The sequence below is a fragment of the Colletotrichum lupini genome, chromosome 2 (assembly GCF_023278565.1).
Source record: "Colletotrichum lupini chromosome 2, complete sequence".
NCBI classification, from domain to species: Eukaryota; Fungi; Ascomycota; class Sordariomycetes; order Glomerellales; family Glomerellaceae; genus Colletotrichum; species Colletotrichum lupini.
Window position 1 is genome coordinate 2231692 of NC_064675.1, and position 17806 is coordinate 2249497.

Sequence of the window (17806 nt, forward strand, 5' to 3'; positions counted from 1 at the left end):
CTATTAATTTATCCTCTACGATCTAGAAAAGTATATAAACCTCCGTATATTTAAATCGTAAATAGTTTATAAAATTAAAAAAAAAGGAATACCCTAACCGTATAAGAAGTCTAAATACGTAATTTAGGGGTACGGTAACGTTAAAAAAGTAACGCTACTTATATAATTACTTACTATATAGCGCTATAGCTAATAATTAATAATAGTACTAATAGTATTATTACGGAAGAAGGGATACGAGATTTAGAGCCGTAATATTACCTAGGCATATACCTAATTAACTATAGGGCTTATAAGGAAAATCCTAGCCTATTTACTAAAGGAAATAGCTAGTAAGTACCTAGAAAGCACGATTATTAAAGTACTTAAGCTACTATATAAGCTCGTAAAATCGGGTACTTATTAATAAGCTACTTACTACGATTTTTATATTAATTAACTATTAATAGTTACCTCTATATACGACCCGTACTTACTAATCGCGGAGTACGAAGGTAACTAATTTAGGATCGTTAGAATATAGACCGACGATATATTAAGCCTATTTAATATTAACTTTATAAAGAAGGAGGATAAGGAGCTTTAAAAAGCGGGCTTTATAACGAAGCTAAAAAAGGTCCTTATAATAAATACCCCCCTAGTATTTAACGGTAGGATTCTTATAATTAAAAGGGAAACCGTCGTTTTTTAATAAAAGGGGTAGGGTAAGAAGATTAACCTCGTTAACCCGAACGTAATTAATATTAAAAAGTAATATAAGGCTAAGCTTGCGCAAGGGGTATATATTATAAGTATTTATTAACCCGAGGTAACTTTTAATTATATTAAAGTAGCGTAGGCTATAAATCTAATTAAACGAGACGTTAAAGTATTTAATAAGCGGCTTAAGTAGTAATAAACGAATCTCGATCGAGGTCTCGTCTATTACCTAATTAACTTTATAATTAGTAAGCTCTACGTTTTTATTAATAGGTTATTTACGAATAATAACGACCTTACTTCGTAATTAGGGTATATTATTATCCTAGCTAACGAGAGTATAGGCAAGAGCGAATTTACTATATATAGTAATATAATCTACTACTCGTTAATTAAAAATAAGCGGGTAATAAGAAGTATATTAATATTAGAGGTTTATAGTATAATTAACGGCGTTAACTTCTCTTACGCAATTTTAATAACGCTAAGGAAGATTACCGATCGAATTAGCCTTCTACTTATTCTAACGGTTATTTATACCGATTCTTACTTACTATACGAATACCTCGTTAAATTAGGAACAACGAAAGAAAAAAGGCTTATAATTAATATTATAACCCTTAGGTAATTATATAAAAGGCGCGAGATATTTAAGATCCGTTAGATTAATAATAAAGATAACCTCGTAGACGCTTTTATAAAAGTAGTACTAAATAAAGGATTAGAATAATTCGTAAGTAATAGAAAAGTTATTATATAAATAGAGGGATAGGTTATACGAAAAGAGAAGAGAAAAGGGGGAAAAGGAGACGACTTAGTAAACGGGCCCGAGGTCGAATTATACCTCTAACCGTAGTAGTTAAATTAATAAAAAAAAGAGAAAGTTAGTATTAAATTAGAAGTTTAATTTAACCGCGGTATATAGCCGACTGCGCAGGGGCTAATTAAGGGCCTTATTTACGATTATCATAGCTAGCCTAACTTACGGTTAGAACCTCCTTTTTATACTTACGTAAATATTTATATAGTTTAATTAATCTCTTCGTTAACTACGGTTCGAACTAACTACCCTGTCATAGGGATACTAATACCTATAGGTAGTCTTTAGACTCAAGCTGATAGAATGGAGGAAGGCTAGATCAGTATGCTATCTAAAAGGCTCTCGCGAGTTCGTCTGGCTCAACTTGGAACGAGTGCTAGCGAATCCAGGGGCCTGATGTGCTGCTCGATATTTCGCGGAGCTATTCCATGACCTGAAGACTGGCTTCGGCATATCGAACTATGCACATATTTAGGGGAATTTCAAGCGAGATATTGGTCCAATCCTATTTCCGATATTCCCTTATCAGGTATAACAAGCTCCCAATAGGTGAGAGTTGGAAACAATACGGAGATGTTTGTACGAGTGCCAACCCGTCGTTGATGGGATGAGATAGAAAGATCGATGTAAGGTCGGGCGGCTTGCAACTAATGAAAGATACGCTATTCATATTCGAAGAATGCAAGACAAGATAAGCGCCATAACCGCGGATACGTGGACCCGTTACTTAGTGGTGTGCGTCATCATTCTCATGAAGGCCTAGGGTGCCGACCCAAACGGACTCATCCGAGACTAAAAAGTGTGGGATAGCTGTGTGGTCGCATCGCAGGAGCCGTGCTACCCAGGCCACATAATCCATGTCAATGGAGGCATAAAGACCAGACGCCAAAGAAATGGAATAGGGCTGATAGCTTTCGGCCGATATCTGCAGTCTAAGATAGTAACACTACCAAGCTTGCCTACAACCCCTCATGCAGCTAGTTGGCTGACATGAAGTGACCCCAGATATCCACTTTCTTGGAATTACGGATGCCTACTCGCAAATGTCAAACACCAACCCTGAGTGTCTGATTCTAGGGCCACCTAGCATGAATGGGCAGACTGTAACAGCTAAATCGCTGCATGAAGAAGGTGACGAATCCGTGGAGCCAGTATGGCATTTGGATGATGGATTCGCAACCTATAGTTTACCTGCTGAGAGCACTAGCAGAGTAGAACCTATGTACTGTTGGTCGGGAACCAAACATGAGGACTTAGGCAGGATCGTGGGGAGAAAGCGGAAACGAAATGATCAGTGACCAACTGACTGGATGGGAATCTTTGATGATTTGGAATTTCCATATTTCCCATTCCTGGCCTCAAAGGGGGTTCCGCGGCCCAAGCTCCTGGCTAGACGGGGAAGCACGGGCCACAGTCGGACACGATGCTCCGCCTTGAGATTTTCCGGCTTTCAATTGGTGGCTGGCAGTGGGGCTGCACCTCAGCTTAGCTCTTTACTTACGTCATTGCCCAGTCACTGCTGGCAGCTGCTGTGCTCCTTCATTCCTTCCCGCTAAGGTAAGGTAGCTAAGCTATGTCTGTCGACTTGGCTTGAATGGTGACGATTTTCAAACGACACAGCATCAACTCAACCCAAATAGACCGACGAGACCTTGGCCAGCTTGAGAAACTACCGTCCATCAGCAAGCCGCAGAGTGCATCGAGCATTGCACTTGGCTTCAACCGCAGTCGCATTACGAAATGATGTCCTTCTTCGGCTTCGGCCGCCCATCGCGCGAGGAACGCGAGCGCGAGCCTCTACTGCCGCGTTACAATGACGACACAGCCTTGCAGCAGCGCCTGCACGAGAAACTGCACACGTACCAGATGCTTCGTGCCATCGGGAAGGGTTACATGCCATCCAATGAACAGCTTATTGTCAACCTGCGCAGTCTACTGTCTGCTGACGTCCTCAACCCTGATACCCCCGACCTCAGCGACTCTGGGCGAGCCCTGGTTCTCAACGTCAAGCTTTTGATCAAGCAACTTATCGAGCTACTATTACACAAGAACGATAAGGACCAGATCCAAGATTTCATCTGGTATCTCACCAAGGCTCGTCTGTCAGTTGACGCGTACGACATCGGTGCACGAGCATCCAAGGCAAAGGCCAGAGCCGACACTGTAGCAGGTGGGTCGTCTCTATTTTATTAATACCAGCAACCCCACGTCGGCTCCTACCAAGGAAAGAAAGTTTGTTCAGAGTTTAAACTGACAATTGCCAAGCGTACAAAAGCTTACAAACGGTGGGTTCCTTGATATTAACCAACTCGGATTTTCGCCTGCTACTTTCGGATCTGAGCACTATTGGTCGAGAGGTCTTCCGCGATACTGCGTTCACCCTGTCGGACGTCTCGAAGCAAGCGGCCAAGGATATCGAGCCCTCAAAAGAGGAAGAAGAAGCCGTCAAGCATCCCAACGGGGACTCGAAGCCTCCCCCGACTAAGGACGATTTGGAAGATGAGGTCGTCGACATCGCAAAGGTTGTCACTGACGGCGTCGCCCGTGTCGCTGACGAAGCGGGCCAGAGCCTGACGGACCATGTCACCGGCGAGGAACAAGAGACCTTGGTACACAGGCTCAAGAGCACCATTGTCAATTTGCGAGAGAGAAAAGACTACTCCGACTCGGTATCGACTCTCTCATTACTCATCCGGCGATATTTGTTGGCCTATTCGCACGCAGTTTCCGATACCATCCAGGTCGCTCGAGAAGACATTGACACCAATCCAGAGGCTGATCGTGCACTCCACAATTTCTGGCTGTTCTTGACGTCTTTGGGTAACCGTGAGCACTGGAATGATGTTGAGGTCCAGTTCAAGGCGGTCATGGAACATGGCCACAGCGATCCAGAATTTGACAATCTTGTCAGACAGATCGGCAATCTGCTCCAGGACATACTGACGGACCCTGACTTCTTCGATCACGCCGAGGACCGCTTCAAGGAACTGAGAGCCAAGTCGAGACAGTCGACATCCGAGTCCTCAATACGCGATGATCTTGATGCGTTGCTGGAGAAGGTCTATCTTGCTCTGAATTCTGTGCTTCAGGACACAGATATTAAGAAGGCCATGAACACCACCAGAAGAATCTTGCGAATTCTGTCGCCTGCACATCAGTACACCAACGGCGAATTGGTGGCAGACTCCATCAACGTCTTCATACCCATGGTAGTGCAGGCAATTCAGTACATCCCGATTCCTCGGGTGGAAGTATCGGCGCCGGCTATCGATCTCCTTTTAGAGAACCTTATCTTGGAGCCCGGGCGCACCGTCAACAACAGCTCCTTCTTACCATTCAAGATCAATATCTCCACACAGAATGATGTCGAGATCCGCAAGGCACGCTTCCGCACCACGTCTTCGGTGAAGACTCTCATGAGGATCACGGTATCAGGCCTGTCGATTGCAGCCGAAGACCTCGGATATTGGCTGCGCCTCCACTCGGGAATATTGAGGTTGGCAGACGCTGGCATTGCGGGCTTTTACCTGGATGAGCGTGGTATCGATGTTGCTATTGATGTGGAGGTTGGAAAGGAGCGGCTTGAGGACATATTGACGCTGCACAATGTCCGTGTTCGCATCCACCATCTCAATTACAGCCTCCGAAAGAGCAAGTTTTCCTGGCTCGCTTGGCTACTCAAGCCTCTGATTCGGCCAACGGTCAAGGCCGCATTGGAAGCCCAGATTGCGGCCAGCATTGGCGAGCTGCTTCATTTCGCCAACAGAGAACTCCTCTTTGCACGCGAACGATTGAGGGCCACTCGTATTGCCGACCCGCAGGATATGTGGACATTCCTCAAAGCTGTGGCGGCCAGGCTGGTGCCCCCCGAGGACCCCGATCTGTACACCCGTGTGGGTGTCGCGCAGCCTGGACGGGGAGTCTTCAAGGGTGTATATGCCCCTGGTAGTCTCGTCAAAATGTGGAACGAAGAGGCTGCGCTGGCAGGCGACAGAGTGCACGAGTATCAACAAGACGGGTGGCGCAATTCCATCTTTGATGTCGGAACAACAGGCACAACGCTTTAATGTTGCACCGAGTGCTGCGCGCGCGGGTAAAATGGCGCAGTCGCTGTTACGCCAAGGGCAGCACAACGATTGAGGCAGCCAAGGATGAGAGCGAAACAAGACCAGGCACGGTATGGACTCGAAACTGCTTTTTTTTTTTTGCTCCATTTCAATGTATTTCTAGAGGCAATAACACATGCAGGGAGTAACAGGACCTACCTAGGCGAAAATGGCAAGTAGTATGAATCCAAGGTTACCTTACGAAAACGATCATTTGCATGTGGGCTTGGGTACACTACTGAAGAATCATTCGGGTGGTGGGTTAGACTACGGATGGCAGTGTAACCATCTAACGCGCTGCACACTGCGCGCCACGCAGATCACAGCAACATTCGGCGCAAAAGTTCCTCCTTGCTCACATAACCGTCCTCCCTGAACAAGTTGATAGGGGTGCAGTGACATTGACACGCCATCCGAATCGAGGAGGTGCACACTATCACGATATCGATGCCAAGAGTGCATGATGGACTTGTAAAGTGCAATCATTGCAGTCGCTCTCTTTTTGCTTCCGAAATCCAAGGCGACGTGGCACGGTGGCATTTCAAACAAAGTTCGATTCATCAGCTGCCGTATCTAGTAGAGTTTGCTGCCCAGCATCACTACGAATATGGTCCCCGACCATCAGTAATCAACGGGTCAACAACGATCGATAAGCCCGAGGCGCGTGGAATCCACGGACTCGAGTAGAGTAGTTGGATCGAGTCACCCGAGCGTACGGAGTCTACCGATTACCTTATAGTGCGTATGATGACCATGCAGCGCGGTACCCGGCGCGTGACATTTGCTGCGGTTCTCTCCCGAAAGTTACGTACGGGCCACCCGAAACCTACGTGTGCTTGAAGTCGGGACGTCGCTTTTGCAGGAATGCGGTCATTCCTTCATTGAAATCGCCAAGGCTGAAAGTCGAGTAGTAAAGAGATTTCTCCATGGTCATCCCGGCATCAAGATGGCTATTCTCGACTGTAGCAGGGTTAGCGAGTCAGAACACGGGGTCCGCACAGGGGCCCGCCCCCTCGATCCCTTGGTGGGATCCGGAGCCACCCCGTAGTAGCGGTTTTGGAGCCGGAGCAGCCCACCTGTGAGAACGGCTTGCTTCGCAGTTTTGGTCACGGGGCCCGACATGACGGCGATGCGCTCAGCGAGCTTCATGGCGGCTGGCACGACCTCTTGACGTGGGAACACCTTGTTGACCACGCCGAGACGCTCAAACTCGGCACCGCTGGCTGAGTCGCCGGTAAGGACGAACTCCATGGCCTATAGCTGGTCAGTTCACCGGTTTCAAGGTGAGAGCGAAGATTTCGGCTGTTCAAGTCGGCCAGCACGAGTCAATCGGCTGGGTTTGGCGACTCACCTTGTGCTTGCCCAGCGCACGAGCTAGACGCTGAGTGCCGCCCGCGCCTGGAATCGTTCCGATCTTGATTTCTGGGAGTCCGAACGAAGCATCTTCGGCGGCGTAGATCATGTCGCACTGATCGTGAAGGGTCAGCCGTTTGGGTTTTACCTCGCAGAAACATGTGTGGGGGGGGGGGCAAACCCTTGACTTACTGCTAAAGCGATCTCGCAACCACCGCCCAACTTGAGGCTCTCACGTTAGCCTTGTTTCTGTGAGACGTGCGAGGCAACAGAGAAAAGAAAGAAAAGCACAGATGTTGGGAGGCGGCTCCCACATCCGACACCACAACTTACTGCGAAACCAACTACAGCCGCGATGATGGGCTTGGAGAAGTTGGCAAAGGCGTCTGTTAGGTCCTTGAGAAAGGCGCGCTGGTGGGCCGCTGCCGTGGAGATCTGCACCAGCTCATTGAGGTCCATCCCGGCTGCACCACAAAACGGATTAGCCAACGTCGCGCCTCCATTAGATTAGATTAGAGGGGGGCCTGCCAGTGGAACCCTGGTGCGGATTTTCATGACGTTTCAGGGACTTGGAAACAAGAACGACAGCGGACATCCCCCTGTGTATCAAGTCCGTGGGGAATCAGATGGAGTTGAGATGGCAGTTGCTTGGTCGGGAAATCATCGACTGCCGTGCGCGGCGCCAACGATGATGAGTGTGCAGATTGCACGTGGAAGGGTGAAGGAAAAGGGAAGTGAAGCCGAGAAAGACGAGTTGAGGCCAGAGGATCCGACGACGGGGGTAAGCTTGTTGCGCCCCCCTCAAGACATGGTTCTCTGGAGCCCGACTCTGAAATCTGTCTCGACTGGTATGAGAAGAATTGCAAAACGTACCACAGAAGGGACCTTCAGGGCCACCAGTAACGACGACAGCGCGGATGGTCTCCAGGGCATCGAGGTGAGCCAGTGTCGAAACAAGTTCGCCGATCATGACCTGAGAGAAGGCATTTCTCTTGGCTGGACGGTCAAATCGGACCAGGGCGACGCCCTTCTCGGAGTCGACCGTCAACTTGAGTGTGGTGAGGTTCTCCATGGTGTCTCGGGAGCCGGAGGAGTTGCCGTATGGATAGAGCCACAAGAAGAAGAAAAAGAGTTTGGGACTAGCGGATCACCGGAGTGCGACGATTGATTAAAAAACGTGGAAGCTTGGAGGTAAACTGAGGTGACTAAGGCGAGAGAGGGGGCAGTGTTGTTGTTGATGGCTTGTTGAAGCAGCGTGCTCAGCACATGGCAGAGAGACAAAGAAGTCGAAGTCGTCGGATCTTTTCTTCTCCCGGGTCTTGCTTTCTTTCTTCCTGGGACCCTTTTCTTCTTCGCCAGCAACAACATCGCCGCACTTTATTAGAGAATTCCACCCGGCTGTGACCGAATTCGGCCGAGGCGGGTGTCGACCTTGAGTACCTAGCGTCGCATCTTGCCTGGGGGGTAGGCTCGCAGAAGAAGAACAAAACTGGCCTGAGGGTCGTTCAAGGGAGAGGGGTGGGCGGCCAAACGGTCGACAGGCATCATGAGCCGCGGAAGCCAGGGTTGCCCCCGGGAACGATGTGCAGACAGGGCACCATCCATGGCAGAAGCAAGGCATAACCCGCACAGGCGCCTAGCTTCCCTTCTTCCCTCCTCCTCCTCCACGATCGCGGCACGTAATGGATGGCACATGTCGACTGATTGACAACAACTTTGTCAGCCCCCCTGGTCATTATCCATCTCCAAGACGTCCGTCCTCCACTGCCGTGCCCCTTGTTACATCCCACGGCAACGCCTCGCGAGGGCCGCGAAGTGCTCCATCGACGAGACAGAGGACGACAGCTGCCGCATTGGGCGGATGTGGTCCGGATCGCTCTCCGTTTTTCCCGGATTTGGACAACTCATCCGGCGTGGCCCCGCCGAACCGCCAGCGGTCCTGTTACCGCGGAATGGAGACATTCCTTACGACAAAATTTCTGCCCACATCTAAAGGGGTGGAGGCGGACTCTCGACTGCTCCAGACGCTCCCTTGGCGGCCGTGCCTGTCACGACGAAATATAGTCTCCCTCTACTCTTAGTATCTATTGCGCTTGCATCCATGGTCGAGGATCCGCTTCTCCGTACAGAGACCGCATTCGTTCATCGAGGGATCCTGACCACATCCATAGTCTTGCAAGGTTCCTTGTAAGTGACCCCGTCTCTACCTACACTAGTTCATCACAGAGTCGTCCGTTCTCCACACTATCTAAAACAATTGTCTGCATAGCAAGGAGCTGAAAGAAGGAAAGAGTCCAGCCCTGATATCATCCATGGACCATGCCATGGCTAACGGGGGTGCTTCTGAGAATATGGAACCTTGTTTGAACACGGAGGTTGAGGCAATCTAGGCAGGTTTTTGGCGAAGTGACCAAAACGAAGAATGCACTCCCCCACAAGGCCGGGCAGGGTCTGGCGCTTCTCCGTTTCTCTAGGACATTGGCGCACAAACACACAGACGCGACTGTCCCGTGGAGGAGATATATCTGGTTCCAAGTGCCCACCTCTCGAGATGTGGCTACGAGATGTGTTACTGGTAGGCAACATTATCGCAGGGCATCAACATCCAGAAGCTCATCACCATGGCTCCCTCGCGCTCGTTCCACTCTCTGGAACACCTGTCCCTGGCGGACAGAGTTCTGTTCAACCAATTCAGCAGAGGACCGAGCGATGTGATACCATACCAAGTCGTTCACCACGCCTTCGAGTCCATCGCGGCAGCACATCCTGACGCCACGGCTGTCCGACACTACGATGGCACGACTATCACATACCGGGAGCTCAACCGCAGGGCCAATGTGCTCGCCAATGAGCTGAGGGGAACATACGGCCTCAGGAAAGGAGACCGTGTAGTGCTCGTCTACTCCCGATGCATCGAAATGGTCGTCTTTATCTTTGCCGTCCTCAAGGCCGGTGGCCAGTATGTCCCTCTAGATGGTGGCATCATCCCCGAAGACACACTCGGCTACGACATTGTCGACTCCAACGCGCCGGTTGTGCTGTGCCTTCCCAAGTTCAGGGAGAAGGTGCTGCGCAGCGTGCCCTCTGAAAGGCGGGACCGTGTGAGGGTCGTTGACCTCGATGCGAACAGTTGGCTGTGGACGCACGGCAACAATGGGCACCCCGGTGTCATTGTCAAGCCTGAAGATGGAGCCTATGTGATCTACACCTCGGGCACTACCGGGCGACCCAAGGGAGTGGATGTGAGACACGAGGGCGTTACCAACACCCTTCTAGCGGAGCCTTCCAAGCTGGGCATCCGTGTCGGGAAGAATGTAGCGCAACAGTTGAACGTCGGTTTCGATATGTGTAAGTCAAATGTCTCAAACTCTATTTCTTTAGTGGCGGACCACGCTGACGCGGCAATGGGTACTTAGGCGCGTGGGAGATTCTCGGCACCATGATGAACGGCGGAACGCTTCACATCAGAGGCAGCGGCAATGATCTCTGGACGGATTGCTTGCAGCGCGTCGACACTGTCATCGCGACGCCTTCCGTAGTCCTCAAGCACATGCCCAGGCGCGAGGACTTCCCCAACATCAGGACGATCGCTGTCGGTGGTGAGCCCTGTCCACTGGCGCTCGCTGAGCAGTGGGCGCCCTACGTCAAGTTCTGGAACGTATGCGGTCCTACCGAAATCAGCATTCTCAACACCGCGCATCTTCATAAGCCGGGAAAGACTTTGTCGATTGGCAAGCCTAACCCGAACACCAACGTTTACGTTCTCGACGAAGATGAGAACCCTGTCAAGATTGGCGAACCTGGTATCATGTGGGCCGGCGGTCCAGGCGTTTCTAGGGGGTATCTTAACTTGCCGGAGTTGACGGCACAAAGATATAAGGTCGACAAGTTCGCAAAGGATGGGTTAGTTTTGCGCCTCTTTTTATTCCCCGTTCTTCCGGCCGAGACTTGACAGAGAGAAAAGCACGCTAACGAACACCATTTACAGCCGTATGATGTTCAACACTGGCGACCTTGCTCGCTGGCTTGAAGACGGTAGCTTGGAGCCCCTCGGCCGCAAAGACGACCAGGTCAAGATTTCTGGCTTCCGCGTCGAACTCGATGGCGTCTCTCGCGCTATTGAAAAATGCCCTGGCGTCGTCAAGGGATGTGCGCTGAAAATCGACGATCGTCTGTGGGGCTTCTACTCTGCCCCTGCGCCGATCGACGAAGCTCAGCTGAAGACTGTCGTCGGCGAGGGCCAACCGTTCTACGCCGTCCCGACCGTCTGGAAGTACCTCACCATAATCGAGCTAACCCCCAACGGCAAGGTCGACAAGCGGGCCCTCCGCGACATCGCCGCTGGTGGTGCGGCCCAGACTCCGCCGCCGCTGCCTCTGGCAGATATCCCGACGGGCATGTCGACGCCCCAGCAATCGTCGAGCGCCTCGTCTATCAAGACGGCCGTCAGCCCTACCAGCGAAGGCGGCTTCACGCTCGTGGACTCTCGCACCTTCACCGTCGTCGATTCCCAGCAAAAGAACATTGACTTGGAGAAGACGGCCGCATTCGTCGAGGAAGCGGCCGAGAAGGAGGAAGAAGAGTACGAACTTCCTTCGAAGAAGGGCTTCCACGGCTGGAGATGGATCCGTCACCGCGGACTCAACGCCTACCGCAAGCTCTTTGGTGTCATCTTCCTCTCCAACCTCGCCGTCTTCGTGTGGATGCTGTACGAGAGCCGTAATAGCAACTTCTCCCTGCCCCTGAACCACCTGGCCACCGCCGTCGCCGCCAACCTCCTCGGCGCCGTTCTCCTGCGCCAGGAATACGTCGTCAACTTCATCTTCTGGGCGTGCTCCCGCGTGCCCACCTCCATGCCACTTTCCATCCGCAGACACTTTGCGCGTGTCTACCACAATGGCGGCGTCCACTCGGGCTGCGCCGTCTCCGCCACCGTGTGGTGGGTCATCTTCACGGGCGCCGCAACCGGCAACTTCATCGCGCCTCAGTCCCTTTACTCCGTCAACATCATCACCCTCGTTCTAACCTATCTCATCCTCATCCTCCTTGTCCTGATCCTCGTCATGGCTTACCCCTCCATCCGCGCCAAGATGCACGACCAGTTCGAGTGGACGCACCGCTTCGCCGGCTGGTCGGCCCTCGCCCTCGTATGGGCCCACGTCATCGCTACCGCGGCCTCCATGTCCGCTGAGCCCCTCGGTCCGGCCCTGGCCAAGACACCCGCGCTCTACCTCGTGGCCCTCACATCCTTCAGCATCGCGCTGCCCTGGATGTGCCTCCGCCGCGTAAAGGTCGTCCCGGAGCCGCTCTCCAAGCACGCCGTCCGTCTGCACTTTGACTTCTGCACACCCGGGCCATGCACCTCGCGCGGCGTCCGCATCACCGACAGGCCCATGGTCGAGTGGCACGCCTTCGCCGCCATCCCGGAGCCGAGCGGAAAGGGCTTCTCCATCGTCGTTTCCAAGGCTGGCGACTGGACCAAGCGCATCATCGAGAACCCGCCCACCTCGATCTGGACCCGCGGCACCCCGGCGTCGGGCGTCCTCGCCGTCGCCCCGCTCTTCAAAAAGATGGTCCTCGTCGCGACGGGTTCTGGTATTGGTCCCTGTCTTCCCGTTCTTATGGAGCGTCGGGTTCCCGCGCGCGTCGTCTGGTCGACCAAGAACCCGCTCAAGACGTACGGGCAGGGCGTCATGGATCTGATTCTCAAGGCGGATCCGGACGCGTTGATTTGGGATACGGATGAGCGCGGTAGGCCTGATTTGGTGCAGTTGGCGTATAATGTGTACAAGGAGAGCGGGGCTGAGTGCGTTGCGATTATCTCCAACGGGCCTACTGTGAATAAGTTTGTGTATCGGATGGAGGCGAGAGGGATTCCCGCGTTTGGACCTATTTGGGATTCATGAGCGTTGTTTTGTATCCCTTTCCTTTCTTTACTGTTAAGTTGTTTCTTGGGCGGTATTCTTCTTTTGTCACAAGTTTTACCATACCAGAGTCGTTTCATTGTTTCCGTATAAATTAGCATCTAGTCTAGATCGTCTTCCGTATCCTGGACAATTTGTAGACCGCCAAATACCAATTTGAATCCATATTAATTATCGTCTGTATCTCGTCTTGCTCATGTTCAGTCCTTACATGACATCCAAGTTCATTTAGCACTTATGTGACCGCTCGAGAGACCGACGTGATTTCTCCAGACTAGAAAATAGCAATGCTTGTCGACCCTTCTACTCATGTTGACTGGCACGTGTAACATCGGGTGGAGGCCGGTGTTCAGAGTCACGGAGCGGAGTCAAGCGGGATGTCCACAATTGCCGTCCTATGATGCACATCACATAAGGTCCGGCCCCGGTCGAAGCCGAACAATTTCGTGTGTTCCCATAAGTCTTTACGCAGATGGTGATTCTGGGAGCCTGGCACCAATTCTGACATGTTATCGGCTACCTGAGACTAGGTGATCGCAAGTGCTTCCACAAATAGGATATTGCCGTGATGATAAGGACGACAGTAGCTTGACTGCTCGTCGACCTTTATGCAGTCTTGCGCGCTTCGGGATCACTCGTACAATGTCACCTCATAATTTTCTGGAGCGGCTCTCTCCTATACATGCTGAAAAGACAAACTTTGAGAATTGAACACAATTCCCGTGCCCAAATAAGTCGACTCGATGTATCGGTGTTTGTACCGGGCTTTTTTAGATGTAGATTCGCAAGGCATAAGTGAAAGACTGTTTCTTGGACTCTGTGTGGGTAGTCGGACATGGAAGGCAGTCGGAACCGTACCAACTAATATTTCTCCACTTACAACTTCCGGAGCAACAATAATATTGCCCATTCCTTCTCCTTCCATCCCAACTTACACAGTTATTCAACCGACGATTGACCTTTGTGCCAACCTTACTGTTATCCTACTGACGTGTATCCCGACACTGTTCCTCTCGTCCAAAGACTCCCTGTGTGCCTGGCTACGTGGCAGTGTATCAAACACGCAAAATAAGCAAGTTGGTTCCTCATCTACTTGCCTAGGAGACACGGACGCCGGAACACGGTATCAGCCATCATGGCAGCAAGAGGTGTCGGAGCGAACGAGATCGAAATAGAGTAGCGTTACATGCCGCGTGCCGGCGGGACTCCCGTTGCCTCACTTTCTTCCGGCCCGGTGGGATGAAGATATTGTGGGCTTGCCGGCTTGGAGGTGTAGCTTTAATTCGTACAAGGAACAAGGTAGCATGCTCATGAGTCGCCAACGTTCCCATCCGGATACAAGCTTTTCGGCACTCAAGTCCCATGCAATGTTTCCAAAATCGGCAAATATAGTACTCGCATAGTTCGCTGTGTGGGATGTCGCGAGTTGATACTGACTGATTCTACACATGGACCTCGACAGCCGATCTAAGACGCCTGAGTGTAGCTTACCAGACAAGCGGGTCGTTCAACGTGGTCAACATGGGAAAAGAGTGTTTGAGTCAATACTCAAGATGAAGTGGATTGTTTTCCACCTTTATTGTTTGTATGGGAATCGTTTCCTAAATAGGCAAGCTAGCATCGTGCAGAATACGAATACTAGAGTTTTGCACATTCAAGACAAACCGTCCAATTGACGGGTCTCAACACAACGGTCACTGCGCCTCATGATGCACGACAGCGGGGAGAAATGCGCTTTTGGCGAGAAGTAAGTTCTGTCACCCGGTTATCAAACTCACAGAAGCGGCAAACGGTTGTCTGCCTTTTGGCAGCTTGATATTTCAGTTCACGGCGCTGACAACTCATAACTTCAACCACAACCACTTGAGTGCGATTGAAGCCGCCATAAGAGAACTATGATCCCGGCGAAGCTTTTCTACATCACTTGAGTGGCGAGACCGAAGCCGGAGCCAGATTTGGAACTTTCTCAATCTCAAGTGCAGCCCTTAGGGTAGAACAAGACAAATACGCGGAAAGAGGCAGCTGAATCGCTGTCTGCATCCATAGGCTTACGTCGCCCTCCCCACCGGAGTGAACCGCTGCCGGAACGTCTTTAGAAGCACTTCGTCCCATATTTCGCGACAGGCTTGCCGTGGGTGGTTCGTCGCTGGCTTTTCGTGTCATTCGTATTAGGCCCGAGCTGATCAGCGTTCTGTTGCTGACGGTATGTCCGCTTTTTTCGAGCAAGCCCGCAATCTGACGAAAAATCCCATCTTTTGAAACGATCTACAGAGGGGCGGGTTGAAAGTGGTTCAATGTTCTGAAGCACTCTGCGGTTGAGAGTCTATTGTTTTGCCCCCAGCGGCCCATGCAGATCCCACACAGACGCACATCTGCGCTCCGCTTCCATGACACCCAGTCCTGACAGCGACTTGTCAACATAGGGCGGAGCGGGAACAATGACAGATCATCGAACATGTTTGACCCCTCCAGGGTGCCAGAGAAGGACGCGGCGGCTGCACAGCCCGGAAAGTTTCGCAGAGAGTCATTAATGGCCGTGTCCACTGTGTTTGTTGATCGCCGCTGATGGCAACGAACCAAAACGGTCCTCACGCGCGCGCGAAAATTGCTGCATTCCTTTTCGTATCCCCGTATCCGTTTCTCTTCTTACCCAACCGGGGAAAGACCTCTGCCAAATTTCTTCCATGCTCAGTTCTTCCTGCGCGTCATTCAACTCGAACCTCTTTGATCTTCTCTCAATCTAATCTTTCTTCACTCGCAAAAAGGGGACATAGATCATCTTTTCTTTCCAAATCTTGAAAGTTCGAATCAAACCGGCCTCTAATCTACAACCTCCTGAGAGCGCGCTAGACCATGTCAACGCGCTCGACACAAACCGTCCTAGAGACGCCGACGATGCTAAGGAAGAGATCAGGCTTTCTGGTCCTTGCCGAATATGACAAAGCCGGCGCTCTGAAGACCAAGTATGTCGAGTCGGCTCCGACTGCCGGATCATCTAGGGTCGATCTCACGGTAAGCTCAGCAAACAACATGGAGGACCCCTGGTACCCCTCCCTCTTTCGATGTCTTGATGTAAGACGGCGGAGAGTTTGCATGTGATTTGACACTCGTTCGCATAGCTCCCTCCCAAAAGAAAGAAGCCTTGGCAAGAGCTTCTCGAAATTTTCTTGCCGGATGGCTATCCGCATAGCGTTACCGACGACTATGCTGAATATCAGATTTATGTGAGTAAACATCGATGCAAACCAAGAGGTATCCAGTCTAGCTTACCCTGAGTAGGACTCCCTTCAAGCCTTTGCTGGCACGATTGCCGGCATGATTTCCTCGCGTGCTGTTTGGCAAGGTAAGAACTCCGCTGCGTTGTCCCGGCTAATCTTACCCTCCCCTTACCAGTTCGCTCTCTGTTACTGTGTGCTGACTACACCCACAGGGCTGGGTGTCGGAGACTCATTAGCATCACCGACTGGGGCTATGCTCATCCAAGTCACTAGAGAGTCCATGGGAAGGCTCGCAACCATCACATTTGCACACCTGTTTGCGACTTCGATTGAAGCAGAATGTAAGGCATACCGCATGGCCTGTGATCTATTGACGGACACAGCGATGATTCTCGACTGCGCGTCTCCCTATTTTCCGCAAGAAGCCAGGTTCCTGGTTCTCTGCCTCTCCAGCATCCTATACTCCGCATCTGGCGTCGTTGGGAACGCATCAAAAAGCAGTCTCAGTGGTCACTTTGCCAAGTGGAATAATCTCGGCGAGCTTAATGCTGTAAGTACCAGGACTTAGCACAGTGGAGACGTATGCAGGATCAGAGTTGCTAACAGTACACAGAAAGATGCCAGCCAGGAGACAGCCATTTCTCTGATAGGAATGCTTGTAAGTCAACAACAAGATGCATCTAATCCTAAAGCTTCGATTTTTACTAACAGATGCATAGACGGGAACGTTTTTATTATATTTTCTAACCGACGAAACATTATCATGGATCGTTCTCTTTGTCCTCCTTGGCGTTCACCTCTTTCTCAATTGGAGGGGCGTTCGAGCAGTACACTCACGTCAGCTAAATCGGCAACGTACCAATATTGCTCTGTCGGCATTATTTTCGAAAGACGAAGTCCTGACACCACTGAAAGTTTCCCAAAGAGAACTCATCTTCGAGAAGCGAAGGGGAGAAGTCTTTCGCTGGAACTCCGGGCCAGTGTTTGGCCACTGCAAGTACGGAGTGCCCCTCAAGACCTTGCTTGAAGCTTTGGCCTATGGGAAGACCCACGAGATGTCTTTCCAGCTTTCAAGCGTCGACTTATATACACTCATGGACGTATTCGACCGCGAGGAGTACGTTCTCTGGTGCCAGGTGTCGACCGCGGCCAACGACGCGGCCTCCAGAATCAAGGTTATTGTTGTTCTGAAAGAAGGCGTGACGCCGAGGTCACAGCTGAAAGCTTGGTTCCATGGTCTGTTGCTGGCCAGAAAACTGAGCGGGCAGGAAGAGGCGAACTTGGTGCGAGCTGAATTCGATCAACAAGCAATGTTGGGCCACGTGAAAGAAAGCTTGCAAATCGCCAACGAAAAGTACGAGCTGTACGCGAGGAGACTGGCTTCTGCAGGCTGGAACATCGAGGTTCCTGTGCTGGAGACCCGAGCAGGCTCTCGCATTGTTCGGGAGCCTGACGAGATGAGATCACACTGAGGTGTTATTTCGCCGGTCGCAGGGCTTGAAGAGACGATCTAGATGGTCTGGGTCAACATGCAACCGTTAGATTTGGTCTGAAGTTAAAAACATGCAGCATAGCGTCACAGTCATATTCAATACCATCAGACCTACCTGAAATAACTACCTTATGTCGTACTTGTGTAAGATACGTCTGATTATTTGCAGTATTAGTCCGTCCGGGTAGATACGC

General features: G+C 51.1%; 7 protein-coding genes across 7 annotated transcripts; 4 read left to right on the forward strand and 3 right to left on the reverse strand.

Moving 5' to 3' along the window:
• Positions 1-2496: 2496 nt before the first annotated feature.
• On the reverse strand, positions 2497-2679 carry CLUP02_02938 (uncharacterized protein; the record flags this gene model as incomplete). Its single annotated transcript, XM_049281966.1, has 2 exons — positions 2497-2552; positions 2622-2679. 2 exons carry the CDS (start codon positions 2677-2679, stop codon positions 2497-2499), a joined length of 114 nt encoding a protein of 37 aa, XP_049139109.1.
• Positions 2680-3259: 580 nt separating this feature from the next.
• On the forward strand, positions 3260-5586 carry CLUP02_02939 (uncharacterized protein; the record flags this gene model as incomplete). The annotated part of the gene is made up of 2 exons (XM_049281967.1): positions 3260-3689; positions 3785-5586. 2 exons carry the CDS (start codon positions 3260-3262, stop codon positions 5584-5586), a joined length of 2232 nt encoding a protein of 743 aa, XP_049139110.1.
• An 865-nt stretch (positions 5587-6451) lies between these two features.
• Positions 6452-8050, reverse strand: CLUP02_02940 (enoyl-CoA hydratase/isomerase; the record flags this gene model as incomplete). The annotated part of the gene is made up of 6 exons (XM_049281968.1): positions 6452-6585; positions 6702-6879; positions 6977-7093; positions 7171-7200; positions 7312-7442; positions 7852-8050. 6 exons carry the CDS (start codon positions 8048-8050, stop codon positions 6452-6454), a joined length of 789 nt encoding a protein of 262 aa, XP_049139111.1.
• Positions 8051-8146: 96 nt separating this feature from the next.
• On the reverse strand, positions 8147-8599 carry CLUP02_02941 (uncharacterized protein; the record flags this gene model as incomplete). Its single annotated transcript, XM_049281969.1, has 1 exon — positions 8147-8599. The coding sequence occupies one exon, from the start codon at positions 8597-8599 to the stop codon at positions 8147-8149; it is 453 nt and encodes a 150-aa protein (XP_049139112.1).
• A 1000-nt stretch (positions 8600-9599) lies between these two features.
• CLUP02_02942 (amino acid adenylation domain-containing protein) lies at positions 9600-12884 on the forward strand (the record flags this gene model as incomplete). Its single annotated transcript, XM_049281970.1, has 3 exons — positions 9600-10326; positions 10395-10881; positions 10967-12884. The coding sequence occupies 3 exons, from the start codon at positions 9600-9602 to the stop codon at positions 12882-12884; spliced, it is 3132 nt and encodes a 1043-aa protein (XP_049139113.1).
• A 327-nt stretch (positions 12885-13211) lies between these two features.
• CLUP02_02943 (uncharacterized protein) lies at positions 13212-15468 on the forward strand (the record flags this gene model as incomplete). Its single annotated transcript, XM_049281971.1, has 12 exons — positions 13212-13281; positions 13319-13348; positions 13444-13546; positions 13732-14025; positions 14083-14259; positions 14365-14483; positions 14623-14769; positions 14832-14878; positions 14949-15058; positions 15130-15191; positions 15267-15315; positions 15375-15468. 12 exons carry the CDS (start codon positions 13212-13214, stop codon positions 15466-15468), a joined length of 1302 nt encoding a protein of 433 aa, XP_049139114.1.
• Positions 15469-15755: 287 nt separating this feature from the next.
• CLUP02_02944 (uncharacterized protein) lies at positions 15756-17592 on the forward strand (the record flags this gene model as incomplete). Its single annotated transcript, XM_049281972.1, has 6 exons — positions 15756-15974; positions 16022-16126; positions 16182-16245; positions 16333-16670; positions 16734-16778; positions 16840-17592. The coding sequence occupies 6 exons, from the start codon at positions 15756-15758 to the stop codon at positions 17590-17592; spliced, it is 1524 nt and encodes a 507-aa protein (XP_049139115.1).
• Between the last annotated feature and the right edge of the window lie 214 nt (positions 17593-17806).